General features: G+C 52.5%; 1 protein-coding gene across 1 annotated transcript in view; it reads right to left on the bottom strand.

Annotated features, from left to right (window-relative positions):
- The window catches only part of WNT5B (Wnt family member 5B), a 142,379-nt gene extending 133,693 nt beyond the window's left edge, over nucleotides 1-8,686 (bottom strand). The window contains exon 1 of the mRNA XM_059683960.1: nucleotides 8,149-8,686. Coding sequence (XP_059539943.1) covers nucleotides 8,149-8,154 — 6 coding nt within the window. The 5' untranslated portion in view covers nucleotides 8,155-8,686. The remainder of the gene's footprint in view (nucleotides 1-8,148) is intronic.
- Between the last annotated feature and the right edge of the window lie 15,305 nt (nucleotides 8,687-23,991).

Raw genomic sequence — 23,991 nt, 5'->3', positions numbered from 1 at the left:
CTGTGTCAGGATTCAAGCCAAGTCCACTTGGCCCCCAAAGGCCATGTGCTTTCCACTGGGCAGGGGACAGGAAGCCCAGCGTGCAAAGGCTTTGAGAAGCTTGAAACTCGCTGCTAGATTAAACTAAAGTCTGGAGGGCTGATGTTGCACTTATACTTCACAGTAAGTAACAAAACCCCTTGAGCTGCAGGACGCCTCACTCAATTTAGAAAGCCATTTAATCAGTAGGATGGCTGTTCACTGCTCTGGGGCGGTTCCCTGGTCCTAGCTGCATACAGGGACTCACCTTAGATCTACCTGAGAAGGTGGCTTAACCAGCCATATCGTTAGTCGTGAAGATCAGACGTGAACTACAATATAAGACAAAGTGTGCAAAGGGCCAGCACAATGCGTGTCCTCTGAACTATATGACAACCCCTCAGGGAGCCAGCTCCCAGCCACAGAAAGATCATTCTGACAGAGACGATCAGGGAGGTGGCATCTGAGCTGTGCCTGGGAGGACAGGCAGGTGTGAACAGGGAGAGAGGAAGGGGAGCCAACGTCAGGAAGCAGGGCCTCTGGCTGACTGCAGTGTAGGGAGCGGGAGGGCAGGAGTCTGGAAAGGCTGGTTAGTTAGGATTGGAAGGGTACTGAACACCAGAGTAAAGATACCACATGAATTCAGTAGGAAAAAGAGGGGTCACTGGAGCATTTTGAGCAGGAGGGGGACCTAGAGCAGCAGGGTGACCAGTGCGGCGTGGGGGAGCAGGGTGAGAGATGTCCTGTGGAAAGTGGGCCAGGGGCAACCAGCAGGTGAAAAAGCTGGGGCCAGGAGGAGAGAGGGCGGAGAAACAACCAGGTGCAAACCAGAGGTAGAAGCGGGCCTGGTGGGCTCACAGACAAGCAAGAGGCCCACCTACTAGGGTGAAGGACAGAATCCAGCAGGCTTCAGGGGGAAGCAACGGTCAGATCATCCAGGCTAGTAAGCACTCCAAGGACTCAGCCTTTACCCTGCAGCAGATGGAAGGGAGGCCATCGGAGGGCTCTGAGGGAAAAAACTGACCTGGCATATCTGGCAGGAAGGCTGCAGATGATTAAAGCAGGGAGACCAGTTGGGAGGCTTTACTATAATTCAGGAGGGAGCTGCTGGTGGAATGAGCCAGGAGGAGGGGAAGGGGTGGACGAAGGGAGAAGCGGCCAGGGCTCTGAGTGTCTTCTGAAAGTAGATTTAACAAGATTCACTGATGGACTGGATGTGGGCAGTGGGAGGGAGGGAGGGAAATAGAGAGAGAAGGACAGAGGGAGGGAGGGAGGGAGGGAGGGAGGGAGGGAGGGAGGGAGGGAGGGAGGGAGGAGGAAGATAAACTTCGGGGTTTATGGCATGAGCAACTAGAAGGATGAGATAGAGAAAGAATACTGTGCAAAGAGCAGGTTTAAGGGGAAAGGTCAAAGTTCAGGGTGGGATGCCTTTCAGGTCTCCTGAATAAGGTGCTGCTCAAGCAATCAGATGTGCGTCTGAAGGTCTAGGGAAAGGAGCAGGCAGGAGATGAAAACGTGGGATTACTAACAGTGCAGGGAGCATTTACAGCCATTACAGTGTGTTAGAAGAGAAGAGGGTGAAGGAGAGAGAGAAAGGCAGGAAAGCTGCTGCCAGGGAGGGAGAAGGGAAGCTAGGGGAGTGAGGGGCCCTGGAAGCCAAGCGATGAACAGCACCAAGGAGGAGGGGAAATGGAGGTCTTTTCCTACCAGTTCTTTGCTAATTATATCCCGTAAGGCTTTACTGGATGCTCCTGCTGGGGCACCTGGGACGAAGGAGATGCGTTTCAGTAACTTCAAGATGGGCCAGTAGTCTGGAGTGACCACCTAGCAAGGCCGATGACTGGGCCTGGGGTGCAAGGCGCTGGGAATGAAGCCCATGGAACTCCTTCCTACTCCAGTCCCTTCACCGTCTCTCAATCTGGTCACATACGGATGGAAAATATCTTCCCGCCATGGCAGCGTGGAGGCATGTTCCAGGTCCCCTGAGAGCCGCCAAGGACCAGCCTGAGCAAGACCAGGATTTGTGTTTAAGGGAAAGGGGACTGTCCCACTTTCCTCCTTTCCTGACAGCCAACCCTGAACATTTGTCATCTCCCGTCCCTGGTCATTCCACAGCTGGACCCTCTATTCCCATCGATGTAATGATCCAATGGCATCTATGAAAGTCATTTCCTGAGACTGGCCAGCACATGCTGACAGCGATGGGTGTGCTGTTACTGTCCCATCCAAGGCAGCCCACATCTTTAATGCGGAGCAGGCCAGGGGCAGGCGCCAAGGGGCTCTAACTGCCCTGCCATTGCACCCTCATCAACAGTGCAAAATAGCTAACTCCCCTGCAGCCTGGAAGAGTCCTCGGCATGGTTTAGTGCAGTGATGGCGAACCTTTTGAGCTCGGCGTGTCAGCATGTTGAAAAACCCTAACTTAACTCTGGTGCCGTGTCACATATAGAAGTTTTTTGATATTTGCAACCATAGTAAAACAAAGATGTATATTTTTGATATTTATTTTATATATTTAAATGCCCTTTAACAAAGAAAAATCAACCAAAAAAATGAGCTCGCGTGTCACCTCTGACACACGTGTCATAGATTCGCCATCACTGGCTTAGTGCTCTACGTACACGAATCCCCACCACCTACTGCACAGCAATCATGTGAGAAGAGTGTCAAGTTACTATTTCCATTGACAAATGAGGAAACTGAGGTACCGAGAAGTCAGGTCACCTGCCCTGGCGACATATACACAGCCAGCTACTGACTGCTGGGATTCACAGCCGGCATCTGACTCTAAACCCTAGTCTCTGTTGTCTTAGCTTTCTATAGCCTCTTGTCTGGTGGATTGTCCTAACAGTGCCATCTACAACGTTCCCCCATTCACCAGCTCCTGCTTCCAAGTGGAATATGGCATTTTCTAGTTCAAAATGTATATACAAAAATCTCTTTAAAGGGTTGGTTATTTCTATTGCAGATCTTGTACCCCAAACAAGATTTGCACGCAGTATTTAATAATTCATTGCTCAAATTTTCTCAGGGGAAACTTCTCGATGGATATGGGTAAGGTATATCATCTTAGAGATGAGTTTAGGAAGGGACTCAACTATACTCCAAACTCCCAAAGCAATGGAAACCTCCCATCATCTCCGGGTTCCTGCTGGGAAGAGCAGTGGGTGGGGTGCACAAATCCTGGTTCAGAACCAGGAGATGTGGCAAGTGCAGGCACCGGGAGGGACAGAGCGCGGGCTCAGGGCTGCTCTGCACCTGTGCCCTCAACGCCCAGCTCCTCTCCGAGGGCAGAGTAAGGCTCAGCAGCAAACAGGATTCCCGTGGGCTCGTGTTAGAAAAGCTTTCTTGCCATATTTTTTTTGCTCCCCAAGAAGGACTCTGAGCAAATCTACTGATGGAACATTCCAGATCATTCAAAAGTGACCTTTGGGGGCTCAGATTTGTAAACCAAGAACTTTTAATCTGCTGCCTTTTCCAATTTAAGCCCAGCTATCATTTTCCAGACCTCAGGAAATCCACTCCTGACCCTTTATCAACTAGTCAGACAAGACTAACCTTTGAAGGGTTAGCATTTCTGGGCTCAGGGAAGCTTAGAGAAGAGAGGACTGCAAACCCGTTTAAGAACGACTCTGGGTGCCTCCCCCCAGCAACTCAGGCAGCAGCCCTGAAGTCACCCGAAGCTGGAGACAGAGCCTCCCTAATCCTCCGGAGGCTGGCTAACCGCAGAGGCCCCTGGCAGGCCAGAGCCCAAAGCCAGGAGCACAACCTGAGCCTCCAGCTCGACCACAAGCCCTGCCTGCAAGACCACGACTTGTGAAACAGTAACTGTGAAAGCGGTAGGGCTGGGGCCGCCCCTCCGCCCCTCCCACCCCTCCCGTGGGAACGCACCCTCTTTGATTGGCTGCTTCCCCACCCCAGGCCTGGTCTACAGCAGAGGGGTTTCCAGAACTGAGCCAGCTAAAGCTATTTAAAACAACAGCATGTGAGAACTGGAAGGGGCCTAGAGCACAGTCTAATGCAACCCTCTCACTTTATAGAAGAGACAACTGAGACCCCAAGAAAAAGCAACAATGAGCCCCCTCTCACCACCACCCACCATACTCTCCTCCTTCCTCCCACCCCATAAGCCTACCAGGCAAAACCTCAAGAAAAGACGGTGAGCCAAGAACAGGACATATAGGAGGGCTGGGTGGGTTCTTTGGGGGTTTGGAGGTGCAAAAAGAACTCTGACAAAACAGCCTGTGCCCTTAAAGGCTGCATTGCTGCCAGCACTGGATTGCTCAGAGGGGACTCCAGAGCCGCTGGCTGGCTGGGCAATGATTACAGTCAGCACAGCAGCCTGAGTTTAGGTTTCCTGAAACCTCATGCATGGTGTTTGGAGGGGTCAGGGGGCAGTCTCCCCCCAGTACAACCTGGCTCCAATTCACCCAGGAGGAAATCGAGTTGGGAAGAAAGCCACATGGGGTGGAGAGGCAGGGAGGAGTGAAACCAACTTTAGAAAGTCTAGAAGAGGATTCATGCAGCACAAAAAAGCCCAACTGCAACCACAGGGGTGAAGCAGTAAGGACATGCTGCCGGAGGAGCCAGCCCAGTGGCCAGACGGCCAGCTAGTGGGTCCACAGAGGACAGAGGGGGCGGAGGGTTAAATTTAGCCAGGTAAACAGAGCTGCCCCTGGAGAAGGCCTGGCAAGAGCAGGGCAGTCACCTGCTCTTCTCGCTGAAGGGGAAGCCGGGCCAGACGGTATCAAGCAGGAGGTCTGCTTTCCAGGCTTCACCAACGTGCTGGTGGGGGAATGAATAGGCTGCTCCTCAGAGATGGGTAGAAGGCCATTTTTACTTTAAAAAATGGCTCAGATTTAAAATCATTAGGTCTTTTTGTCTTTATCACAGTATCCACCCCCAACCCCTCTGCTGGGTTTTTCTGGACTCCTGGATACAATTTGAAGATGCCCCAATGAAAACCAGCCAAGAATGCCCCATATTCTCTCTTCACTAGGAGATTTTTATATCTATCGTTCTTATGAATCTTGAGGGACCTGAAGGAGTTACAGAAACAACTACAACGAACTCTGAGGACTGTGTTCAGGTGTGGGGCCGGAACAAAGGCGGAGCCTGGAGACTTGTTAAGACGATTAGGGAGATAAATGGCAGGCAGCTTGGAAGGGCACCAGGGAGAACAAATTCAGAACAGCAAACAAGAAAGTTTTTGTGGGCGCATTTTTCAGAGAAGGCAAGGGTTATCACTTCATATAAAAATTTCCTCCCCTGCTAGAGATGCCAGGCCGTGCAATCCAGAAGCCAGCAGAGCTCCGCTAGAAGTAACAATTAGGACAGACTGGCCTGGTCTTCTGTCCTCTTGGAGAAGTGCAAACAAAAAAATCTTCCTGCTAGAGCAGTGGTTCTCCACCTTCTGGCCCTTTAAATACAGTTCCTCATGTTGTGACCCAACCATAAAATTATTTTCGTTGCTAAAACTTCGTAACTGTAATGTTGCTACTGTTATGAATCGTAATGTAAATATCTGATATGCAGGATGGTCTTAGACGACCCCTGTGAAAGGGTCGTTTGACCGCCAAAGGGGTCGCGACCCACAGGTTGAGAACCGCTGTGCTAGAGTGACTAGAGTAAGAGGAGGGTGAAATCCACCAGTGAAGACCATCCCAGGTTTTTTCATTTCACAGCATATGGCTCCCACCAATCTGGCAATATCCCTTTAACTTAAACTTTTGGGGCAGAAAATTTCTTAGAAAAAGGTTGTTTCAAGCCAATAAGACACCCCTGGAGATAGTACAACCACCAAATGTACTCAAGAGAGGACTGATTTCAGACACCCTGAGCAAACACCTACACACACACACACACACACACACACCTTCCCTCACAAATTCATACTCAAATACATAAGAAATCAGAGCCTGGGAAAGCAGGAAAGCCATGGATGGAAAGGGCCAGCCAGCTCTGGCTCCCGCTCCCCTGGCAGGCAGACCCCACAGTGTATCACACACCCTCTGTCTGATTTTCTTTAGGAAAAGAAGGAATTGTTGCTCAGGGCTACCTTTAGCTATTTATCCACGTATTGACTTTTTTGTTGTTGCTGTTAATCCTCACTCGAGGATATTTTTCCATTGATTTTTAGGGAGAGGGTAAGAGAGAAGGAAAGACAGAGAGAAACATCAGTGTAAGAGAGACACACTGATTGGTTGCCTCCTGAATGTGCCCCGACCAGGGCCCAGCCAGGAAGGAGCCTGCAACCAAGGTAGAGGTACACATGCCCTTGAACGGAATCAAACCCGGGACCCTTTGGTCCGATGCTCTATCTGCGGAGCCAAACCGGATAGGGCAACACATATTGCCTCTTTAGGTCCCTTTGCTCCACCCCCTCCGACCCTGGTGTCAGCTCCAGCTGCCCCATAGTGGGGAGAGCTGGGTTAAGCCTCCTCTTTTCCCTGGACTCCCCGGCCTGACAGCACCACCAAGAGCCCAGCTGCATCGCTCCTCTCCCAACTGTGCAGAGGCCTCTCAGCCCTTCCTTTCCTTAGGAGACACACTGGCTCCTTCTCTATTTATAACCCCAGACCTTTTGTGTCACAGAGACACTATTTTGAAATGGAGGAAAACCATCACTCAGCCTTCCACCTGCCTTAGGTCGGTATGTTAGCCAGGACTTATGTGTCTGAACCTGGACAGCTGTGTGGGCATAAACTTGGGCCAGCACCCACTCACCCATGCCAGAGATTAGCAGTCTGGCCTTTGAAACCCACAAGCAAATCAGACAGCAGCAGGAGTGGCTGGCACCAGGAAAGGGTCCTCAGGCTTTCTGAGGGTGTGCCCACTGCTCCTGGGTGCTCTGCTGCCTTAGGGACAGCCACGGGAGAGGTCCCCCTAAGCTTCCCTCCAAGTGCCTGCACCAGTGCTGGTATGTGGCAGGGGGTGTGACCCTGCCTGGCTGACCCAGAGGTTTCTGCACTCACACAGATGGCATGACACACATGTCCCACCACAGCTCTGTCCAGCGGGCACATTCTTGGTGACTAGAGCAGTCCAGGGATTGGTAACATGATCCTTTCTCCTCCAGGTACCAGGATGCAACTCTGCCCAGGGTGGTAGTAACTGACAGCTGTTGCCAACGTGGCCAGGTGGCAAAAGCAGTGAAGGCAGAGGGGGTTGCGGGTGGAGAGCAAGTGCCCCCATTCGGAGCTGGGAACCCGCCCCCCTGGACTGAGCAACCTCAGCTTTCTTCACGGTAAACTGAACCATCATCTCTCACAATGAGTGGAGGACGAAAATATCTAGAAATCTGGCCCTGCCTGGAGTGCATGGCCAAACATGCCTGAGGGTCCACGAGAAGATGGAGAAAGAGGTAACTCCCCATTCTCGCGGGGCAGGAATAGATGGGCATAAGGAGCGGAGGAGCAATGAAAGAAAACGGAAACCTCAGACCCCACTCCGGGCTTGACCTGCTCTGGGCTCAGGCAGGAATTCGGGCACCAAACTAACTACTCCAGGGGCTAAAGTCATCCAGATGTGGTGCTCGCCCCGCCGGGCGGTCGCGGTCGCGGACCTCAAGCGGAGCCTTCCAGCTGGGCCCGACCGCGCCGGGAAAGCGAGCGAGGAGATCGGAGGGGCTCACGCTCCTCGGACCGGCGCCCGCAGGGCCGGGGAAGTCCCTGCACCCGCCGGAGGGCGGCACCTCCCCGCCACCTTCTCAGACGCCCAACCCTCGGGGACCGGGAGCCGCCAGCGCCCGAGCTGCGGGAGAGGGAGGGAAAACCCGACCCTCGCTGCCCGCGCCCCGCGCCCCCAGCTTTGTTTGCTGCCTGGGGCGGGACCCCCTTCCCTTTCCGCGCTCCCTGCCCCCACCTGACGGGGCTCGGGGAGCCGCGGACCCCGCTCCCAGCCAGCTCCCCAGGTCGCCTCGCGGAGGGCAGGGCCCGCCCCCGGCACCCCTAGTCGCTCCGGGGGCCGAGCGCCCGCGGCGCCCGACTCAGCCGGCCCGCGGCCGCCGAGGGGGCGGAACCGGGGGCGCTCGGAAGTTTCGGAGGCGGGAGCCGAGAAGGGGCGTCTCCGCGCGGCGAGGCCGGGGCTGGGGCGGCCCGCGAGCGCCCCTTTCCCGCAGCCGGCGCTTACCTGCATGTCCCGCCGCTCGTCAGGCTCGCGGGCTCCGGCTCCTCCAGCGACGGCGGCGCTGGGTCTGCTGGGCGCGGCGAGCGGAGGCCCGGGGACGGCGGGGGCGGGGGCCGGGGCCGCTCCCCTCAGCGCGCAGGCGGCTCGAGCTGCCGCACCGGACTCCGCATCCGCGCCGGGCGCGCTCCGCTCCGGGTCCCGCCGGGCCGGGGGCCGGGGCCGGGGCCGCCTCCGCGGGATGCGCGCTGCCCAGCCCGGGCGGCCGCGGCCCTGGGAGCCTGCGCTCGCTCCTGCCGCCGGGGGGGCTCCCTGCTCCGCGCCCGGGACCCCGCGCTCGCCCGGCGGGAAAGTCGGGTGCGGAGCTCGCGCCGCGCAGAGGGAGGCCCCGGGCCCTGGACGCCCGGCTCCGGCCCAGCCGTCGGTCGTCGCTGGGCTGCACGCTCTCCCCTGGAGCGCGGGACCCCGAGAAGTTTCGGCCGAGTCGGCTGCGGGCGGGCGACGGCCGCGGCTCGGCTGGGAGTGCCCGGCGGGCGCCGAGCGAGCGGATCCGAGCCCCGCCGCCTCCGCCCCGCCCCGCCCCCGCGCCTCCTCCCCGCCCCCGGCCGCCGCGCTCACTCCTTCCCGCCCCCCCCCCCCCGCGAGCCCGCGACCCCCGCCCAGGGCTCCGCCCAGCGCTGGGACCGTGACCTCCGCACCTGCCCTGCCGCCCGGGCGGACGCGACTTCTCCCTCGGCCTCTGGACGGAGCGGCCTGGGCCTTGACGGGGGTGTGGATGGGGAGCCCCCGCCCAGCCCCCTCCCCAGCCCGGAGCACCCACCGCCTCCCGCTCTGGGAGCTGGACCTGGTGCCCCGGCCAGCAGCCCCCGCGGGCGCCCAGCACCCCTGTCAGGAGCACCCACCTCAGGGGCTGCGGAACTGGAGGCACTGAGGGGAGAGAGTTATATCAAAGCTCTTGTATTTACATCAAACTTGCGCGCGCTTTATCCTCCTTTGAGTCCCCCCAAAGCAGTAGAGCGGCTGTTACTTCTGCTTTCCCAACCCAGCCATTCCTCTCCTGCCCTGACCTTCTCCCGCAGCCCCCAGCAAGAGGCCTCGGGGACAGGACATTTGATGGGGGCGGGGGCGGGGGCACACCAAGAAAACTGTGTCCAACGCGTTCTTTATCGCTTCTGACAACTAAGGTTGAGTTATTCACCCGACTTTTTGAGGGGAAACCAAGACACAGAAAAGTGGCACCTTCAGTCCATAGTCGCTAAAGGGAGTCAGTGCCTGAAAATATCACTAGAGTCCAGTGTTTAGCCTCAGCTCAGACCGAAGTTTAAATACTTTGAGGTTCCAAGTCCTCTTAACACCCCTGGGTGACCTGCCCCAAAGGGAGTTCGCCAGGGTCCCAGGGGATGCAGGCGCTTGAGCCAGGGCTCCTGACCCTGTTCCAGACTCAGGGCAGGGGCCCGCCAGGCGCAGCCAGCACCGTTTGAGGCCTGCTCTCCAACTGCCTTTTCTTCTACAGTTTGGAACCCATCTCTTCCCTGAGTCAGAGGCCGCCTGCTAAAGAAATTGCCTTTGAAAGCAGTACAGTGTGTGTGGGGGGGCGGGGGGGGGGGCGGACAATAGAAATAATCCTAGGTTTTGCCTTTTCTTAATTAGTAACCAAACAAGGCGGCAGCCTTCCCCTTTCCCCGGCTTGGGGCTGCAGGGAGAGTGAGGGGAAGAGGGAGCAGGAGCCCATTACAATGGGTTGGCAATAGGAGCTATTGTCCTCCCGTTTTGTTTTTTTTGTTTTTTTACAATAAGGAAACTAAGAGCTGTTTTAGCAAATACCAGACTAATTAGAGGGAAAAGCTTCCTTGGAACTGTGCTGGCTTGGGCCGGAGGTGCACTACGACTTTCTCACCTCCCAGTGAATGGGGTTTATGAGACCAGGTCCAGCAGCCTTAAATGAGTGGTCTATAATTGCGAGGTGGGGGGGGGGGGGGGAGGGTTGTTTTCACCTAGGGGAGCTAGTTCAAGGCTTTATCTCTGGGGACAGATGGGACAGGGAGAAGAGCTGGTCTAAAGCAGGCATAAAAGCTTAGAATCCACTTTGTCCAATGAAAAACATGCCCAGTTCCTCTCCTCAGAATAAGCGTGGATTCTGAGGTTAGGATCTATGTGGGGGGTCAAGGAAAGGCCTTGTCTAGGAGGCCCTGATCGTTCTGGGATGCAACCGGGGAGAATTTGGGGATTCGCTTCATACACACATATGGACCCCAAGAGCACAGAGATGACTGAGACCAGTTCCCAATCTAAAGGAGTAAGGTGGGGGTAGGGGACAAATTTCTCATTTGGGGTCTAGAATGAGCACAAGAAGGGACAACTTGGCTTGGTCTCCCTCTGACAACCCAGGAGGAGAGCAGGTAACAGATGGATGCAACCCCAGCTAATGTCCCACACGTAGCCCTCCACCTCCCACCATCTCAGTCCAAGATGAGTCAAACCTTGTGGCCCAGGAAGGGGAGTTGCAGTGCCCCCAGGAAAGGAGCTTGTGGCTGAGCAGCTGGGAAAGCATGCAGTGAGGAGCCCTGGGCCAGCTTCCCAAGGGAAGTGGTGCGCGCCCCATTGCTTGAGTCACTGAGCTGCTGGGGAGTCTACAGCCAGCCCTGGGGGCAAGTGCTGGTGGGAATGAGAGAGCCCTCACCATGTTTTGTCTGTGATTGCTGGGTGGGGTCTCTTGCCTTCTCCCCTGAATAAAACATATCCCAACTTGGCATTTGTGGTTAAAACAAAGAAAGAAAAAAGCACGTATCTGGACCTATGGAAAGTTGTAATGATTCCTGCTCTGTTTATTGGAGACAAGGTTCCCCCTTCTTTGTCATGCCCTCCCAAGCCATCAGCCACACTTCGAGGTCTCTTCCAAGCCAGAATGCGGAATAAAAATCCTGTGGGAAAGAGTAAGAGAGAAGCCAGTCTCCTCCATTTCCTTAGCTCTCCGTGGCCTTCCTGTGGGGGTACATCTAGGCTGCCCTCCCACCCTGGGGCAGTGCATTTTAGGGTAATTGTTCCCTTTCCCCCCAACACCAGGAGGAAGAGCTCCGGGTGTCGATGCTATTCCTGCTGCTGGTGCACCCCTGTTTCTGGAGAGTCCTACCTTCCTCCCAGGCGGCTTCCCTGGCCCCTATCAAAGGGGGTTGGGGATGCATGGAAAATTCCTCGGGGGAACCGGCCTGATGAGCCTTTAGAGCCCAGAACAAGACAGAGAGGCAAAACTCATAACCCTTTTATCCCAACTTTACCTCTGTTGTCTGTGTGATTCAGTGTTCATTTTGTGCTTGTTATCTAGATGTTTTTCTAAAAATGAGGGCTTAACAAAACCAATAGATTCTGACCTAAATGTCCAAAGACTGTCCATAGATGACCCCACAGGGAGGCAGGAGCCATTTGGGACATCTGGATAAAGGCAATTCTAAGAGCTGAAGGCACGGCTTGATAAGAAGGAAACTGCAGTTCACTTGTAGGGGAAAATGTTCCCACCAAAAACCAGGCAGCTGAAGGGGTTTGTATAAAGGCAGGAGAAGGGCTACACTATTGACAGTCTTAGCACCTAATATGTGCGGAGTTCTTACCAGTTCATAAACTGCTTTTACACTTTTATCTTAACTGAGATTCATCAAATAAGATTAGTCCTGCTCATCTCACTTGGAGGACTCCCCTCTGACCAATTCTCCCCCAAAGAGAGGCAACAGCTCTCCATGAAGGAGGTCTAGTGTGGCTACTGAGCAGGTGGCTCCGGGCCAGCCCCTGAGGAAGCCAGACTTGCTGCCTTAGTCATCTCGAGTAAGACACTGATCTCTCTAAGGCTGTTTCCTCATCTGAAAGCAGTGGTGGTAAGATAACCTTCCTCATGGGAATGTGAGAGTGAAATAGGATAGTGCGGATAAACCAAGAACCGTGTCTTCCATATAGTATCTATACTAATAAAAGGGTAATATGCTAATTAGACCAGATAGACCGGACGTCTTCCAGATGTCCTTCCTGACAAAGCCCGGGCCTGGGCAAAGCTGCCCTGGGTCCCAGGTGCCTGCTGGCAGCCAGAGGAGAGAAGCCTGGGTCCCGGGTGCTGGAGGAAAGTCGGTGCTAGCAACCGGGGGAAGGAAGGCCTACTCTTGCATGAATTTTTGTGCATTGGGCCTCTAGTGTACTCAGTAAATATTAACAATAGTTAATAGACCTGGCTTTCCATTTAGACAATCTAATGTTACTCTCAGTCCTTGAACTCCTGGATTTTGACCCCATTTTTTCTCCCAGAAGAAGACAGAGTCCTAAACAGTTCTCTGAATGAATTGCTGCTGTAACAATATCTAGGATGAAGCAGTTGAAGGGTCACTACACACCGCAAGCCCAGATCAGCCAGTGATGGAGGAAAGAGTTCTGTCATCCCGTCAGCGCCGCTGGTCAAGGCCCAGTAAGGAGGCGATGGGCAGTTCTAGTGAATGTGGTCCTGGTAATCGCTGCTCCGATGCTCAGCTGAAAACGCAGCACCGTTTGGGTTGTAGTCGCCATGAAGTGCTGCTTTCCTTTCAAGTCTGCAGCATCCCCATGGCTGTCCTGCTTCCCCTTCTCAACTCTGACTAAAGTCCTTCCATGTACTCTGTACTGATGGCCATTATGGAGGAAACGAAGACAGGGCACCCACCCTCATGGGCTCTGGCCTGGGTACACGCAAATGGGACCCAACAAGGACAGGTGCCCGGTCTGCAAATGCCTGGGGCAAGAGCCTGGCAGCTCCAGGCCATCAGGGCTGAGGGTGGAGGCCTGAGCTCACCGTCTCTTCTTGAAGGGCTCTTGACCTTGCCCAGAGCCTTCCCACTCTGGGCCTCAGTGTCCTCACTAAATGAATTTGTGATGGAGTCAAGGGGGAAATTGGGGAAGACGGATGTGTGGATGGGAGACAATGAATTTGACTTCGTCTACATTTCATTCGAATGTCAGTGGGGGCATCCAAGTGTTGACAGCAAGAAATAGTGAACTGGAAGGGGGTTAGAGGTCAGGGTGGCTGAAGAGGCAGTTCAGTGAAGTGAACTGATAACACTGAAAGCCAGCGGCCAGGGGTCAAGGGGGGAAGATGGTGAGGGAGTGTGGGTAACCCCTAGGAGTGTAACTAGGAAGAGGGGGCACTGCAGGAGGGAAGGGGCCCTGGGGTCCAGTGATGCGGCTTCCACAATCAGGGAGTCCTGGACACGCTTGAAAGCGAGAGAAGAAAAGTGAGGAGGGTGAGAAATTCCTATTGTTAGAAAGGGATGGGGAAAGGCTGGGCGGAGAGGAGGCCAGGAGCTCAGTGAGGGGGGCTCACATTCCAGAGCCTGAGGCACCCCTTCCTTCCCACTCGCAGGAGCCGGCTAGTTAGGACAGTTAGGTGGACAGGAAAGGCAGAGCGAGAGCGAGGAAAGCAGAGCGCATTTGCTATGAGGAGCCTCCTTGGGAAGCGCTGACGTGCCTGTGGGATTCACCCTGTGCCAGACCACAGGGCATCTCAAGGTCATTTGATCCAAAATAGTTCCTTGGGAGGCTTCCTAGGGCACTGATGGTGAATTACTGCTTATCAGAATCTCCCAGGAGAGAATGTTACATCACAGATTCCCGGGCTGCACCGCAGGCCTAAATATGCCCGCGGTGGTCTGGGCCTGTTAAGGTCTCACAGGTGATTCTGAGCCGGTTTGAGACCCGGCCACGAAGTCAAAAGGGCCCAGCACACAGCAAGCCTCCTAGGAGGGGAGAGGCTCTTGCTGAAATGTACAGTGTAAATCGGAGAAGGCGGGCCCTCTCTAAGCCCCACGAAAGGTCCCAGTTAAGCTCCTCAGGCAACATTGCATGGAGGTGGAGTGGGGGTAGAGCTGGAATCTGCCTGGTTTCTCACCAGCCGATTCCTTCCTACCCTGGCCTTAGCAAGGACCGCGTGCGGCGTGCTCAGCCCGAATAAAACTGGGTTCTGGGTTCTGGGTTCTAGGTTCTGACTTGGCCATCGCCTTCGTGTTGGAGAGTTAACTTTTGCTCAGTGGTACTAATAAGGATGATAAAGAAAATCCACAGCTAATCCAAACATCTCAAGGTAAGTAATGGTTTGTCTCCCTGTAATTATCATCAAACGCATTTCTAAACTCCTGGATCCGCTCTCTGAGTTGGGATGCTTTGCTTGGCTGTGTCCTAGCTGAAGTACTTGTTTGGTGCGAGGAAAGATGGTCGTTCCACAAGAGGCAAACAGTGACAAGTGAGGATGCATCATTCTAAAGGATAGTTGTTGAGCATTCAGAATGTGAAACTTAGATCGTTTAGCCCAACACCCTCCCTTGTTCTCTGAATTTTTCATTCTACGTAGTTATGCAAGAATGTGGTCCTAATATGTAACTAGCAAGCATCCCGCATCAATCCTTGAGGTTCTCAAATATCTTCATCAGTAAATATGACTCAGAAAATAACAATCAGCCTCAGTGTTAATTACACGCTAACATTTCTCCCTTCCTAGAGGTCCTTCCTGAGACTTCCTGCATTGGCCGTAAGGACAGTGAGACAGAGAAAGATGACTGATTAGCAAAGAGACCGAAATGACATTCAGTGTTGCCTTCCCTTTCAAGATGAAAAATGGGCCTAACCGCCTTCGATGCTTAGAGAACTATGGACAGAAAAACCCCTTTGGGTTTTATATCCTCACTAGTGTGCTGGAGGTGCTGCCTGGCATTTCCCAAGCATGTGTAGGTGGTAGAGAAACAGATAAGGAGAGAACAAGGCAAGAGTTGACCTGCTCAGGGAGTGGAGATCCCCGGTGGCTTCGCCCTCCCGCGCAGGCTGCAGACCTGTTTTATGCCCACACTCCGACCTCGCCGTTTAATTTCCCTTCTGCCTGGCTTGTAGCCTGGTAACCATGCCTGCATCCCCACCTGCATCTCATTCGTGGGCTGCCATCCGTGGTGCATTTTAAGCAGGGATTTCTGGGAACAGAAAAGCTACCAGATCCACTGCAGATGATCCATCCCCCAGTGGTAGAATCTCAGGGCCACGGCATTGAGCAGAGGACATATTCGGGGCCCTGGGCTCGGTGGGGAAGCTGACGGGAGCCTTCCCAGCTTTTCGGTCTTACCACCCAGGCAGCTGCCTCCTCCAGGCCACTCCCTAAGGTGCTCTGCTCAGGCTCCCTCACCATCCGCCAGTGGCAGGAGGCCAGGCACTGCTTGTCTGGCTTCTTTAGTTTCAATGTCCATCTGGGTTTGCAGTGAGTTACAGGGACAGGGCCTCCAGGAGCTGACAGCGAAGGCCCAGGTAATCAGACCTATCCTGGTCTTCAGGATTTTCCTTCCCTGGGAGGTGTTCTCAGTGTGTGTTTTAAAGATGCCTTCGTTCTAACAATGAAAGGATCAGAATAAGTCTGGTCACGATCAGTACTTTGAAACCTTCTCCCTTTGCACTTACAGAACCCTCAGCACGACCCTGCTGGCCACGCTGGCTGAGGACAGTGACCCAGGCGGACAGAGGACGCTCACTTGTTCCACAGACCGAGCACATGTGTTCATGTGGCGGGAGAGGAGGTCTCGGCAGGCAGGCTGGCCGCGGGGCCAGGATGAGTGGAGGAAGAGAAGTCTATGAGGAGGAGGAGGAGGTCTAAGGTGCCCCCCGGGGTGCCCGGGCTGAACTTTACCTCGGTTTGAAACAAAGGCTATGATCTCAGCCTTTTCCTTGTCCGAGGCCAGGAGGAGGGAAGAGAGGCCAGGACCAGGAAGGTGTTGACAGGAGGCCCTCAATGGCCGGGGTCTGCAGCGCCACCACTGCCGAGGAGTGGGTTCCAGGTCCGTGCTGCCGGGGGAGGGTGTCTCCCCCACACAGGCAGCGCCAGCGCCCATTACACCCCAGCCCCACTGCGGCCTTATTTCCAACCTCAGGGGGGCCAAGAGGGGCTGGTGACTGGAAGTGATGAAGGATGTTTTTAGCAGCTGAGCACACAGGTGTAAACTTGGATCCTGGGGATGGGGCCCTGGTTGTGCTGTCCTTTCCGTCAACCACCTCCTCACTCCAGGGCTGCTCCAACAACGCGGGAAACCACTGAACCCGCTGGTTCTGCGACTCCCCTTTGGACCACTTCTCTGCTCCAGGGGGCAGCGGAGAGAGGGGGTTAGGAGGTGAAGTGACTTTATCTGGTCCTTGGTCCCAACTTGGATAAGAGGAAGGAGATGTCCGTCTTCTCCCAAGCCAGGCCCCAGCCACGTCCTTCTCTCTGCTCTCCCTCGAGTAGCACCTGGGCCCCTTTCCCTCAGGGCCCAGGCTGTGGCTGCGGTGGGGCTGGCGATGTTCTGTGACTTGGGGAAGGAACACCTTCTCCAGCAGAATCCAGATCCTGGAGTCCAGCCCTCAGGGAAAGCTATTGGGTTTCAGTTTCCATGGTTATTAAACGAGGGCGTTTTGTCAAGTGCATGCACCACATAAATGTTAGTTTTTCTATGTTATATTGGCAAGTGGTGCCAGGAAGTATGTGCAAGGACACCTGCCTCAATTCTGCACTAACTTCTCCAGGAGAATTACAACATCAGGACAACAATAATAAAAACCAATCTAATTGCGTGCTTACCATGTGCTAAGGAATTTAATCCTCACGACAACTCTATGAAGTCGGCACAATCATTTCCCATTTTACAGATGAGAAAATAGAGGCCAGCAAGCCCAAGTTACCTACCCACAGTTTTGCAGCTAACAGGGGCTTAGGGCAGACTTCACACAAGTTTAGAAAAGCCCATCTGGAGAGACACAGAGAATCCCTGCTGCTGTTTAGGCCAAACTCTCTGCCCCAAGTCACCACATACATCCTACCTCCATACAACTGCTCAGGGACTGGAAGTCTACTCTGATCCTAACTCTATAGAGAATGGAGAGGGAGAGTTGGGCTGCAGAACTTGAGAGAAACATAGGAAGTTGATATGCTTTTGATATGTAATCTATTCAAATTCATAACGAGGTAGGAAACCAATTTTCCCCAAACTAGGAATTGAGGAAAGGTCATTTCTGCGATTCTTATCTCAACCTCTTACTCCTGGGGCCAGAGACAGGTTGCTTTGAATTAAGTAATTTTGAGGTGGTTCTTGGAACTGCAGGGAACCAGAACCCTGAAGTCTGCTCAGGCTGCGAATGGGCCAAACCCATGAGGAAGGGCCGCTGGGAGCAAGGAAGGGCTGCTATTTCCTTCAGTTTCATGTTTCCTTTCTCTCTGCTACCAAACTAGAGGCTGCAAAGAAAGCCAGACCCCACCAAATCCCAGAGTGGGGAGCTCCCCCTAGTGGCCCAATGGACCCACTTGCTGATGGGATGGCCCCTGGGGTCTTGACAAAAATGAGCCCAGAGTCGGGCATGAGAGAACCGTCCAGTGTAGGTGCACCCCCCAAAGAACTGAGAGCAGGGACCATTATTCACAACAGACAAAAAGGTAGAAATAACTCAAATGTCCATTGACTGATGAATGGTAAACAAAATGCAGTATAAACATACAAGGGAATATTATTAAGTCTTAAAAACATATGAAATTCTGACACAAGCTGCAGCATGGATAGAACTTGAAGACATTTTGCTCAGTGAAATAAACCCGATATAAAAGGACAAATATTGTATGATTCCACCTGCATGAGGAGTAGTCATACTCATAGAAACAGAAAGTAGAAGGCTGGTTGCCAGGGGCCAGGGGAAGAGGCAGCGGGCATTTATTATTTCATGGGTAGAGTTTCGGTGGGGATGATGAAAAGTTCTTGAGCTGAATGGTTGCACAACAATGTGAATGTACTTATCACTATTAAAATATACACTTAAAATGGTTAAAGTGGTAAATTTTATGTTATACATATTTTACCATAATAAGAAAAAAAACATAAAAAAGAGAGAATGTGTTCATCAATTTTTGTGGGGGAAAAAACACACCTTTTTCCAGGTTCCTAAAGAAATTTCCCAAATCACCTAATTTATGTTGAAATTTCCTGTGCTTATTATCTCAGCCTAGAATGAAATCTAGGGGGAATATTATCTTAAAACCCACTCGGTTTGGAAGAATAAAGTGGGAGGAATTATTGTACTTGGTGTGAAAACTTACTATATAGGGTGGGGCAGAAGTAGGTTTACAGTTGTTTGCATGGAAAATAATACAATCCTATATAATAAAAGCCTAATATGCTAAGTATCCGGTCGACCAATCAAAGCGTAATATGCTAATGATATGCTAAGGCCACTCAACCGCTCACTATGACGTGCACTGACTACCAGGGTGCAGACAGTTGACCAGTCGCTATGACGTGCACTAACCACCAGGAGGCAGACACTCCGACTTTTAGGTTAGCTTGCTGCTGGGGTCTGGCCCATCAGGACTGAGTGAGGCGGCCGGATATGCCCTGGAGCCCTCCCACAGAACCTCCTCAACTGGCCAACCTCCCGCATCCCTCTTCAGCCCCAAGCATGCACCGGTGGGGACCCTCAGCCTGGCCTGCGCTCTCTCGCAATCTGGGACCTTTCGGGGGATGTTGGAGAGCCGGTTTCTGCCCAATCCCACAGGCCAGGCCAAGGGACCCCACTGGTGCACAAATTCATGCACTGGGCCCCTAGTGATTAATAAATAATAAGACAAGAATAAACTCTGCATTTTGCATACTTCAACTGTAAACCTAGAGTTAGAGGCCAGGCAGCATGGTCTTGGGGAAAGGACAGACAATCAGTGGCACAGAGTAGAGACCCCAGAAACAGACCAACACAAAAGTGCCCAGCTAGTTTTTGCCAGAAGTGCAAAAACAATTCAATGAAGCAAAACTAGTTTGTGTAACAAACGGAGCTGCAGCAATTGGATATCCATCGATTAAAAATATGAACCTCAACCTAATCCTCACACTTGACACAAAAATTCATGTATTTATCATTAACCACTAGAGAAATGCAGGTTAAAACTGCAGTGAGATGTTACAACACATCTATTAAAACAGCTAAAAAGATAATAGTGACAACAGCAAATGCTGGCGAGGATGTGGAGAGATGGGATCTCTCATGCGTTGCCAGCGGGGATGGAAGAGGGAACAGCCACTCTGGAAAGGAGTTTGGCAGTTTCTTTATGAACTGAACGTACACTTACCATCCAACCAGCAATCGCTCTCCTGGGCACGTACCCCAGAGAAGTGAAAACTTATGCTCCCACAAACACTTGCACACACTGTTCATAGTAGCTCTATCTGTAATAGCCCAAAACTGGAAAAACAGGTGAAGATTTAAACAAACTGTGGCAAATCCCTGCCACGGCGTACTACTCAGCAATAAAAAGGAAGCAACTATTGATACGTGTAACAGCTTGGGTGGCTCTCAAAGGCATTCTGCTGAGAAAACCCATCTCAAAGGTGACGTACTGCATGGTTCCAATTACATCACTGTCTTTAAATGACACAATTATAAAGATGGAGAACAATTAGAGTTGTGAGAAGTTAGAGATGAGACGGGAGGGAGGAGAATGGGAGAACTTTGTGGCAATTGAACAATCTTGTATCTTGATTGACAAGAATACACACGTGATAAAATTGCATAGACACCCCCCCACCCGGACCCCCCCCCCCCCCACACACACACACACGCAGAGATGGAGTAAATTGGTGGCTTTGAGTAAGGCCTATGATTGTACCATGTCAGGCTCCTGGTTTTGATTTGTTATGTAAGACTAGAGACGGATGCAGGGCACAGCTTCCCTCCAGCACCGGACCCTGGCTTCCCTTGCAGAGGGAAGCCCCACCCACCCGCCGCAGCCTGCAGGTTGGTGGCCTGGGCCTCCCTCTTTGGGGCAATCATAGAGCCCCCCCCCCCCGCCACACCCCCCCCCCCCCCACATTGAGTTCACGCCGGCTGGTGGCCTGGGCCTCCCTCTGTCGGGGGATTATGGGGCAATGGCCAGCCTCCAACCAATCACATCACACCCGCCTTGGCTGGCCTGGCGCCAGTGTGTGTCATAGCGTGGTCCCAGACGGTCATCTGGATGGTCACCCGGATTTGCAAATTACGCTTTTATTATATAGGATGTGACTGTTGGCAGAAACAGGATGCAGGGGACCTTTCTGTATTATTTTTTAAATGCCCTGTCAATCTATAAATCTTTTTTTTAAAGTCTAGAAAAAACTTCAAGAGACAAGGAAGAAGAGGAAAGTAAACGTTGCAGAGCATTTACCCTCTACGGGGGTCATCTCATACCATCGTCTTCGTGACCTGGGACATGGGTATTACCCCATTTCGTGGACAAGAGACCAAGGCCCAACATGGCAGAATTGTGTATCAAATCAAGTCTCTAACCTTAAAGCCTTTACGAGCAAATGGAATAAATAGTCACGATTTTGCTTCGCCTGCCAAAGTCACCATCGTCTCAGAAACAGGCCCTGTGCTCTTTGTTTCAGTCACTGTTACCTGAGTGGCCCATCTCCTGAGATTGTCCTGCTCGATGTCATCCATGTGAACTGATCAGCACACACCTCTGCTCTTGCCCTGCTTTAAACACCACTTTTGCTCTGTCCCTCTCCCGACGGCGAAGTCCTGGGCGTGGTGCTTGAGGACTCGAGGTCCTGCCCAGTTGCCTCCGTAGGAAGTGTCTGCTGCTCCTCCTGCTGATCCTCACATGAACCGTCTCCCCTGACTGACGTGGTTTATGGTCCCCGTACTGCTTGCCCTCAGCCTTCAGCTCCCACTTATCCTTTCAGTGCTCTCAGCCCATCTAGATTCGTCTGTCTCTACTGACCCGGCTTCACTGCCCACTGACGACCCCAACACCCAGCGCCCCTTGTTCTTCACACCCAAGAACCTAAGGCTCTGCCTGCCAGGCACACAGTAGGCACTAGGCACGGGCTTGTTGAGTAAGTGAACTGTGAACTGATTACACATGCCCTTATATGGATATTAGACATATATTCCTGTTAGTTTGACCTCTTGAACCAGATGGCAGCTTTCTTAACTTACATTGTTTCCTGTTCTCAACAGCCCTCAGCCCAGTTTGTTAACTGATTAAAACAGCCACTAATAATGAGCTTTTTCCCATACCCTCATCTGCACCCCTGGCCAGCTATTTGGACAATCCTGTCTCAGACACAGTCACTGCTGGGGCTGCTGGGGGCTTGAGGATCAGCTGTCATCGACATCTTCTTCTCTTTTTAATGTTTAATTTTTTTATTGATTTTAGACAGAGGAAGAGAGAGAGAGAGAGAGAGAGAGAGAGAGAGAGAGAGAGAGAGAAAGAAACATCGATGTGAAAGAAACATCGATTGGTTGCCTCCCGTATGCTCCCCAACTGGATCAAACCCACAGCTCTTGGTGTATGGGTCCACGCTCCAACCAGCTGAGCCACAGGGCAGGGCTTTCTGCTTCTCTTCTTTTGTGGAGAAGTTTAAGTTGTGAAAGACCCAGGATGTGTGATCTTTTCACAATAGCCCGTCCACTCACCGCTCTCCTCTTGATTAGTCCTTCAGCAATTATGACCTTCCTTGGGGGGTTGACTCGGCCCACGTTTGGAGTGAACTCAGACGCTGGCCCTCATAGCTGTGGTCATCCGTCTCTCAGGCTGAGCACATTAGGAGGGAGCGACCAAAAGTGTAACTGAAGAAAAATTAGTGGCTGGGGAAAGGGCCGGGCTGTTGCTGGGAGCAGGCCTGACCTCATCGCCTTTCATAGCATCAGTCAGCGCTGAGGTCTGAGGAGCCACGACAGCGGGGGAGGGGAGGGGGAGTTGGGGGGGGACGGTGTCTGAAACTCAGATGACTGGAAAGGAGCTTGCGTCAAAGACAGTGAGTAGGAGCAGCTGCTCTCCGGGTGCTTCTCAAAGGACTCTGGGAACCCTCGTGAGAGGGGCATCTTCTCAAGGGGTGCCCTTCAGAGGGAAGTGTTGGCTACCCTTCAGCCCTGGCGCCTGGAGTCAGAAGGAATAGGTGAATCGCTGCAAAGGTGTGGCCGACAGGTACATTGCCGGGGTCCAACCCCAGCAGGTCCAGGGGTCCCCAAAGGTGTGGACGGAGTCGGTGAAGAAGGAAGGACACGGAGACAGTGTTCAGTTGATCAGCAGCCTAGCCAGGATCTCCAGCCCGGATCTCCAGCCAAGTTCTGGTCTCGATCTCCAGAGAGGTTCTGCTCAGGTTCTCCAGTCAGGTTCAGTCACCAGGTTCTAGTCAGGCTCTCCTGCCAATCTCCGCAGTCAGGTTCAGTCCAGGACCCCCTGCCATGCTCTCTCGCCAGGCTCCGCCTCCAGGCTCCGAGGCCAGTCCCTGTCCAGGATCCTCCGGCATGCTCTCGCCAGCGAAGTTCTTCTGTCCCTAGAGAACGTTCTGTGTAGGTTCTGTGCCTAGGCTCTGTCTCTCTTGGTCCTGTCTTCCAAGCCCTGTGTCTTGCTGTCTTGTTACATCTGTATTTATACCAGTTCATTTTAATCCTGTCAATCTCTATTCCAAAGGTTAGGGCGTTTCTTATCTCCATTCCAGGGAGTAAAGATTATGTAGCTTAAGCATGATTGTTTGTAGTTAAATTGATTAACTACCCGCCTGGCACTTAGTTAAAAGGTTTTATTCCCTCGCTAACTTCAGGGGAAAATCCCTACCTGGGGAAACAACCTTTCTCGGAGAGGTGACCTTGGTTAAAACACAGCGCCAAGAAGGTGAGCAAACATATTAAGAACAGTATTCCATATATGCCAGGCCCTTGAAACAGCAAGGATGGACCGGCTCCCGGCAGTACATTTCCCTCCTCTTCACCGCAGTGTAGACACATACACTGGGTTCAGCTCTACTATTGACAACACCCCATTCCTGTACCCATGTGGCCGCATGCTAGCACAGCCTGTGCAGAGCAAGCTGGTGAAGTCCCAGGGATTTAGGCCGCTGCCCCAAATTGTGACAAGAGGAAAACTATGGTATCTCCAAGTTTTTCTCTAGGCCAAAGTCGGCAAACTGTACCACTGGGGCTGAATCCAGCACACTGCATATTTTTGTATGGCTTCTACATTTTTTAAAAATATATTTTATTGATTTTTCATAGAGAGGAAGGGAGAGGGATAGAGAGTTAGAAACATCGATGAGAGAGAAACATCCATCAGCTGCCTCCTGCACACCTCCTACTGGGGATGTACCCGCAACCAAGGTACATGCCCTTGACCAGAATGGAACCTGGGACCCTTGAGTCCGAAGGCCAATGCCCTATCCACTGAGCCAAACCAGTGAGGGTGGCTTCTACATTTTTAAGTGGTTGTAAAAATAAATAAATAAATGAATGAATGAATAGATAAAAAGAATACTTCACTACATGTGAAAATTTTATGAAATTCAAGTTTCAGGTCTACAAATAAGGTTTAAAAATATATTTTTTTATTGATTTCAGAGAGGAAGGGCAATGGAGAGAGAGAGGGAAACATCAATGATGAGAGAGAATCATTGATTGGTTGCCTCCTGCATGTCCCACACTGGGGATCGAGCCCACAACCCGGGGATGTGCTCTGACCAGAAATCGAACCCATGACCCCCTGGTCAATAGGTCAACACTCAACCACCGAGCCACACCAGCTGGGCTACAAATAAAGTTTTATTGGCACACACATTTGTTTAGATACTGCCTAGGGCTGCTTTAGCACAGCTGAGCAGTTGCATGAGACTCTATGGGCTGCAAAGCCAAGATTGACCCTGGCTACAAAATTTGCAGTACAAAATGAAAATGTGGGAGGTTCTTGTTTTAAAAATTATTAAGAATGCCACACTTGCCGAAACTGGTTTGGCTCACTGGATAGAGCATCGGCTTGCGGACTGAAAGGTCCCAGGTTCGATTCCGATCAAGGGCATGTACCTGGGTTGCGGGCATATC

This window comes from Myotis daubentonii, chromosome 2, assembly GCF_963259705.1.
Source record: "Myotis daubentonii chromosome 2, mMyoDau2.1, whole genome shotgun sequence".
Taxonomy (NCBI): domain Eukaryota; kingdom Metazoa; phylum Chordata; class Mammalia; order Chiroptera; family Vespertilionidae; genus Myotis; species Myotis daubentonii.
Note: the sequence above shows the minus strand (reverse complement) of the source record. Positions and strands in the feature narration are given on the sequence as shown.